Source organism: Camelina sativa, chromosome 1 (assembly GCF_000633955.1).
Source record: "Camelina sativa cultivar DH55 chromosome 1, Cs, whole genome shotgun sequence".
Lineage (NCBI taxonomy): Eukaryota > Viridiplantae > Streptophyta > Magnoliopsida > Brassicales > Brassicaceae > Camelina > Camelina sativa.
Genome location: NC_025685.1, coordinates 8,092,414 through 8,100,383, shown reverse-complemented (window position 1 = coordinate 8,100,383; position 7,970 = coordinate 8,092,414). Strand labels below are relative to the sequence as shown.

Below are 7,970 nucleotides of genomic sequence, written 5' to 3'. Positions count from 1 at the left end.
CCTACTGTAAAACAGTTCTGATGGTTTTGGTTTTTAATTTTTTATATAAGCTTCGAGTCAAGACAATTTCAAAACTATAATTTGATCTAAACCACAAATTCTTCAGTCCAATAAAAAATCTTATTATACTGAAAATTACTGAAAATTCAATCCAATAAAAAATAAAAAAGTAATAATATTATACTCATAGAGACACATTTAGTTATTTTGTAACAAAAAATAAAACAAAAGTGTTATTTTTCAAAACTTTATCACACAATTTTATTAATATAAATTAAGTTTAAGCTTTAAATATATATTATATATTAGAAAAAAAGATTTATTGAGATGCATGTGGGTTACCCGCGGATCTCACGAATTCGAGTGAGACAGATGCAAAGATATTTTGTGGTTCAAAATATTTAAACCCGTTGTGGGATGGCTTAGCGGACGAGTTTGACCGGGTTAATAATATTATTTAAATCATTTGGTTCATGAAATTTTAGTTTTTTGTGGTTTTTATTTGATTTGATAGTTCAAAATTTTGAGAATAATCTAACTGAACACTAATTCGTCAATCCAGATTCGCCATCTAAAATTTATGGTGAAACAATTAATATTTGAAACTTTCATAAACTTTATCAATTTAAACCAATATAAATTTTTATTATAAATGTTATACTAAATAAATATATTTACAAATGTAATAGCTCAAACAAAAATTTCTTCCCGTACAACAGCATTGGTTTTTACCTAGTTAGTTCTCATGGTTTTGGTTTTTAATTTTTTATATAAGCTTCAAGTCAAGACAATTTCAAAACTATAATTTGATCTAAACCACAAATTCTTCATTTTACTACACCCAATTATTGTGTACTTAGAAAAACTTTCCAGACAATTTTTATCTCCCAAAGTATTTTTTTATTGTAAAGTTTTCAACTTGTTCACAATTTTACAGTGTTCTGTTTTTCATATCGGGTCTCTTCTCTCAAGCATCTCCAAGCACATGGGGAACAGGGGAAGAAAGCTTATAGCTTTTGGTTCTAGACAAAGGTTTCAATCGGTGAGAACATTTTCCACTATGCACCAAACGCATTTCAGATTAGTCTCTGAAACATATTGTATTAACATGACTTCGGTCTTAAACGGATGAGCACGGAATTAGATAATGATCTAGGATCTTTAACAGGAATTTCATATATGTTTTGAATTTGTCCTTTGTCAATATTTTTACGGTACGCACACACACACACACACACACACACCTTTGATTGAATGATGATCATGGACATGGTGCAGCATCTACTCCATTTGAAGTAGATCAAAATACCTTCAACGTTCGCCCAGTATAAATACTTATAGAAAAATCATCCAAACAATTTTTATTTTCCAAATATAGAAGAAAAACAAGATAGAGATAAGTAATAACTATGATAAGAACTTTAGAAAACGATATAGCAAAGCCTATGTATATGTAACCAGATGTAACACGACGTTACATGTCATAAACGAAAGACCAGAGCGCGCCGTGTAAAATAGCTATACGGTCACACTTTGCGCGTTTATTACCAAAAATCCAGCTTTTTAAAGCGGCTGAGATGCAGCCATATGTTGTTGTTGCTGTTTGCCGCCGTCAAGAGCCATCTGCTTGGACATATCAGCTAGAGCGGCTGCCGCTGCAGCTGGTGTCATGCTTTGGTATGGAGACGCTAACGGAATGGCAGTGTTGGCAGCAGGAGGCTGTGCGTGGTAATACACTGTCTCGTTTGGAGGGTTTGTGTATTCGTAGGCCCCACCGTAATTGGTGTTTGAGCTATGTTGAGGAGCTCCAATACTGTAATTGGCGTTTGCGTTTGTGGCATGTTGAGGAGGAACTCCAGTACTGTAATTGGCGTTTGCGTTTGTAGTATGTTGAGGAACTCCAGTGTAACCCATGTATTGATGCTGCTGCTGAAGCTGAAGAACATGAGGGGGAGAAGCACGGTAAACGTTTTGGGCAGCTTCAGGTCTCGAGTTTGTGGCGGGTTTTGAGATCGGGTAGAGTGGGGGAGTTCCTGCTGGGACATACTGCTGAGATTGCGGGACAGACATCACGTAAACCGGGTAGTTTTGTTGCTGATGAGAGTAAACTGGGAAGTATTGAGATGCGTGAGGGATGTACTGAACGCCTTGGTGTAAGTAAGGTTGTTGAACCGTTGGTTGGTGTTGTTGTTGATCCATGGTTGTGTATGTACCTGGCTGAGATTGGATATGGGAAGTGGTGAGGGGTGAAGTAGTTTCAGTCTGAGGTAAGACATGGGAGCTTTGGACCGAGGTAGTTTCAGGCTGTGTCACTGGAGGAGCTTTTGGCAGAGCTGGAGGTTGGTCTTGGTAGTACATTGGCTTCGAAAATGAAGTAGCAGAAGAAATGCTCGTATCACTGTATAAAAAAAGGAGACATCAGCATTTAGAATCATAAGAGTCATAAAACAAAGCTAACATCACTTGTAATGCATGGTTCAATGAGTATGTGTATGTCAATTTCCACACAAACGGCTAGTACTACAAATTGATGGAATCTCTGAATGTATACTGTGAAGCAAAGATCATCAAATATTATTCGGATTTGACACAGCTTAAGATGATTTCTCCATTGTCAATTCATAAACCATACTTGAAACCAGTGTTCTATCTATCTATTTTAGCTACTTAGCCTAGGTGTAACCCAAAACACACATGTAAAGATGATAGAACAGAAACAGTATAAAGACAATCACAAATCAACGGCAAGCTGACAAAAAAAAGAGATGGAGAAACCAAGAGATTGAGATATGAAATTACCAAGATCATTCATCTATCTAAACAACAAGTGTATGAGTCAATGAATGAGTGGCGGTAGAAGAAGAAAGTACCTTGCAACAGAATCAGGGGATGTCAAAGCATACCCTCCGGTAGTTCTCGGTGGGATCGTTACTGGCTGCATCGGCAAAGGTGGCTTCCTGTAGCCAGCTGATACACCTGAATCGGACCGATCGTCATGCGGTGAAACCTGGCCATTGCTTGGGGGAGCAGAACTATCACTAGGTGCGTTGTTATAAGCCATTGAAGCATCAGTCATGGCACCAGACGGAACCATCATTGGCCGATTTGTCATCAAGCTAATTCCATCATCAAATTGCCTCTGAGTTTGCATGTTTGAGAAGGTCATCTGTGCCAACTGTTCCTCAATCCTCTGGTCTTCGCTGACTTTAACGCGAATCGGTGGCAAATTGGAAGTAGAAGGAGAAGACGATGATGATCCTATCGAAGAACCAGCGGCTTCCATCATCGGCGAGTCAGGCATCGAGCTCATATGCATCTCCTGATGCGAAATCACACCGTTAGGAGCCAACAAATCCCCTCGTTTATTGTTCTCGCCACCAGCATTAGTTTCTAGGTTTTGGATCTCGGCGTCTCCGCCGCTAGCCTCATCGAGATTTACCAAGGTGTTATTCACAGCGGCGGAATCTGACAAACCTCGAGGAAGCAAACCGGATTGATTGAGAGCATCGACGAACCAAGTGTCAGATTTCGCGCCGTCAAGCAGAGATCCCATGGTGGCGGCGGTCTCGAGCTTGTTAGCGAAAAGAAACAACCGGATCCGTTGCGTAGCAGTCGCCGTCGCTGACGAAGTCACGCGATCGTACTCCTCGATCATATTCTCCAGATCTTCATCGGTAGTGATGGTGACGAGTGAATCGAGATCTTCGCTAGGGAGCTGGTACTTGAGTGTAAAGGACCGGCCGTTGAGAAGCATACTAGATAAACGAGATCGGAGCGAAGACAGTGACGCGCGTCGATCAACAACAACAAGACGAGTATCGCCGCCGGCGTACGTCAACGATTTGTCGTGTGGACGAGGCATGATGTGGCCGCCGAAGCTGCACATAAGACGAAGCTTAGCGCCGGGAACAGCCGCAAGCGGCTCCGGATTACCACCGGTATCAACAGGGAAGGCGCGTGGAGATCCATCGATCGGTTGTTGAACGGAAACGCTCTTGACTGCCGCCGGAATAGCGGAAGAGACGGCGGCGGAAGTAGGATTTGGGGTTAGTTGCTGCGATAAAGAAGGGAGTGGGGTCTCCATGGGTTCGACGATAATGACGGGATTGGTTAGTTTGGATTGGTTTATATATTGATTGATTGTTCGAAACTAATCCACCTTTATTAATCGTAAACATAAAACCAGTGTGTAATGTATTGTGAATTATGATATGATTTTTATTTTATTTTTGCCAAAAAACGATTTTAACAATTAAAATAAATATATTGTATTTTTACATTGAAAGAAAGAAAAAAAAAAAAAGAGAAAATGTTAGATTCTCTGCAGAGTGAGCTGGAGAAATTACTCATCGCCAGGTAATTTATATATGTACTTAAACTATACAAATTGGTACAGTCAACTTCATATATTTTATAATTAACGTAATGTAATGACAACAAAAAAAGTACCTCTAAAAGCTGTTTTGTGCGTATCCAAAATTAAAGCTTTTTTTTTTGTTCTGAAATTTTAAGATTGGTTTCTCTGTTTTTTTAATTATAAAAAAGATCTGAAGTTTTGTCTTTAGATCTGTTAATAAAGAAAAAGTATTGTACATCTAATAAAACAATACGATATACACATGTATCAGAAATGATGTTGATGTTTGTGTGTTTAGAAAGCTGTGTAGTGTTATTATTTTATTTTGCTGTAGAATGTTTAGTAATTAGTATATATAATAGTTTTGTGTCCTTTGACAATGGTTAAATTCTTTTACGAGTTCCAACATTACAGCTTTGATGCAATTTGTTTTTAACAATCTGGTTCACAGATCAACTTAAATGAGAAAAAACTGAGCTCAGATGAACATAGTGGATCCCGAAGAAGGTGGATGAATCTGGACCTCCTTATGGGAAAATCAAACAAAACCCATGTGGATAAATTTCGGTTACCGTGTCCGGTTTACTTCAACCGGACGTTACACGTTCGTTTCCCAAAGTTTACCCCTCGACGTAACTGTTGAAACTTGTTAAAAAAAGAGGTTATCAACATTCCCACCACTAGTTGCCACAATCACGGACATTGAAATATTATGAGTTATGACTCTTCTCATATAAGATCTTTCTTTTATTTTATTCATATTTTCAAAAAGTGGTGCGCTCGTACTATAGACATTTTAACAATGTACCTTTCTTTGATTGGCCAGAAAATCATACAAAATCGGCTTGAAAATATTAAAAACTTAGAACAAAGAGTCACTTTGCTTAATTAATACGGATCCAATGCTACTGCAAAGTTGAAACCAGAACCCGAGAGAGGAAATTCAGGAACAGAAGTAAACCAATTTGAACCAAACCAAAAAAATTTCTAAACATGGTTTAACAGCAATGTCAAAGATAGAAACATTTTTTGGTTTTGATGTTAAGATATTGGCACACTCAACCTAGCTAGAAACATATGAATATATTATTTACTATAAGTCAAATGAAAGTATACATGTTGAACGAAGGAACAATGTATCAGTTTCTGTTTTGGTGTAACAATACAACTAATGTATCAGTTAGTGAAAACAATCATACAATTAGAAATTCACATGCATGGAGTTTAACATTGACTAGGAAAATTTCAGAATTCAGAATCAGTGCTTTCACGATGGCGATCGTGAGGAGAAGAGGTGGAGGCGCCATGCTCGACGTCATTGTCCAACATACCTTGTGAACTGGTTCGGGTCATCGTCGTGGTGGCTCGACCAGTACTTCTCTCTGCCAACATTCTAAAATACGCATGTGGTGCCCATCCTGTTATTATAATATAACATCATTAATCTTTCATTCTTTATCATCAACAACAAAGCAATAATAACATGATGGTAGGTAGGTTTTGCCGTTTTGGTAACATATATATATATATTTTTTGTTAATTTTCATACGTACCGTTGTCGTCGTAAGGGTAAGGAAAGAAGTGGAGGTAAGAGAAAGAAGCGACTAAGAGTCCGATGATAGCTCCGACGAAAACGTCGGTCCAATGGTGCCAATAGTCGTCGACGCGTGTTATTCCGATGAGAATTGCTACTAGTATCGGTAAGAACACGAGGCATAGCTTCGCCACGTGTCCTCTTCTGTCAAATACTTTGATTTTACCCGATAAGTACCACGCCAAGAATGTTAAACCGGCGAATGACCCTACATATATACCACGTAATCAACCATTTTAACTAAACGAGAATCAATTCATATGTTACTTGTCTTTTTAAAAACTTTATTAGAAGAACTTACACGAAGTGTGACCACTAGGGAAACTCTTGTAACCTTCTTTGATTATCTTTTTAACTCCATGACACACAACATCCTTAGTATCCGGGTGAAATTTCTGCATTTCTTTCAGATTTGCACAAAATAAGAAACAATTCCCTCATGATAAACTAACTTAAACCGGGAACTTAATCGTTGATTTAATGGAACTGATGAAATGGATCCATAGAAATGTACATACCGGTTTACCATTGGGGAAACATCGGTAAAAGAAGTTAGGTCTTGGCCTACCGACCGCGTCTTTGATGGAATCAGTGGTGACTCCAGTCACAAGGCATGAGAATCCGATACCTATACGCAATTCACAAATATTCTTATCAGCTACTCTAAATATATATAATCGTATGGATTTCACCATTACGGCCGGTTCAAAATTCAAGTAATGAAGGAAGTAGTACATTTGAGGATGGACAGGATTAGAAATTAACTCACCGAGAATGGCGTGATGAAGATCATACACATCTCTTCGAAAGAAATAGTACACTATGAAGATGCACATAGGAACCAATATACAAATAATCTACACATACACCATACATATTAATCATCAATCAGCGACAATTGCAATATTTCCTTGTGATGTCAGGCACAATGATCAAGGTATACGTTTCTTGGTAAACAGGTTTACTTACCGGGACAGCCCACATAGGGATGGTGTCTTCATTAAATGGGAAAGTGAGATCGGTTAACATGTCTGGTCCAATGTAGCGATGAAAAGGTTCGATAACATTGAGTACAATGTCAATGAGACCGAGGACTACGAGAATAAGCCAGTCACAAAGATGTTCTCGAGCCACCTTCCATCCATGGCTCTTCACCGAGTGAGCACCAAGCATTATCTTAGCCATCTCTCAGGCTCTCATCAAATTAACCTGAAACAACAGTTTCATTGTAATCAAATCTAATCTTTTACATAATCTAGGTTTTCAGAGTCAAACTTTAATTTTGCTATGCAAATGTTCTCTAGATGAAATCTATACCATGGTTTGTTTCGTCTTTGTGTTCGTAATCATAAATCAACGCGACGATACCAAAAAAAAAAACAATATTCATCATACAAACATATATATATATGCATTACAATTAGACAAGAGAGGATTTGTGATAAAATGATACCTGATGGGTGAAACGCGAGATCAATCGATCGCAGGTCGAGGATTAAACAAACCCTAATTAATATAGTCTATTACTGCTACAATTGTTACAATTGTCATAAATCTATAAACAGTTCCTTGGTTTCTTTTTGAAACGGTGAATGGGATGAATTTGGGGTGGGATATGAAAAATATTTGTTTATCGCAAAATTAACTTTTTCTTTTTTTCCTTTTTGGTTTTTCGTTTTGAAAACAGTTATGAAACTTTGGATTTTTTTGGTTTTTCTATTGACATAGATTTTTTTTTTTTTTTTGGTTTTATGGGTTGAATATTTAAAACCTGTCTAACTAAGGCCTAAAAAACTGACGACTGAATGAAGATCATTCATTTGTTCCAAATTATCGTGTTCATTAATTAAAATAAGTTTGCTATTATATTTTTTTTTTTTAAACTGACTAATGAAGATTTATTTTAACGTACTAACATTAATCGCTCATTATCCCTTAAACAAATGAGTTTTTTTTTTTCTTTTCACAAACGACTAATCAGTCATTCAACTCATAAGAGAGTATATATCTTCCACTAGG

At 37.4% G+C, this 7,970-nt stretch overlaps 3 protein-coding genes across 3 annotated transcripts in view; all 3 read right to left on the bottom strand.

Moving 5' to 3' along the window:
* Positions 1-1,271, bottom strand: part of LOC104705341 (zinc finger protein rotund-like) — a 7,698-nt gene extending 6,427 nt beyond the window's left edge. The window contains exon 1 of the mRNA XM_010421331.1: positions 1,245-1,271. Within this exon, the coding sequence (XP_010419633.1) occupies positions 1,245-1,271 (27 nt within the window). The remainder of the gene's footprint in view (positions 1-1,244) is intronic.
* Positions 1,299-4,141, bottom strand: LOC104783169. The gene is made up of 2 exons (XM_010508283.2): positions 2,871-4,141; positions 1,299-2,398 (listed from the first exon to the last, which is right to left on the bottom strand). Exons 1-2 carry the CDS (start codon positions 4,082-4,084, stop codon positions 1,564-1,566), a joined length of 2,049 nt encoding a protein of 682 aa, XP_010506585.1. The 5' UTR covers positions 4,085-4,141; the 3' UTR covers positions 1,299-1,563.
* Positions 5,603-7,150, bottom strand: LOC104783165 (probable lipid phosphate phosphatase 4). The gene is made up of 6 exons (XM_019240654.1): positions 6,921-7,150; positions 6,721-6,808; positions 6,470-6,579; positions 6,253-6,346; positions 5,911-6,159; positions 5,603-5,775 (listed from the first exon to the last, which is right to left on the bottom strand). The coding sequence occupies exons 1-6, from the start codon at positions 7,134-7,136 to the stop codon at positions 5,603-5,605; spliced, it is 930 nt and encodes a 309-aa protein (XP_019096199.1). The 5' UTR covers positions 7,137-7,150.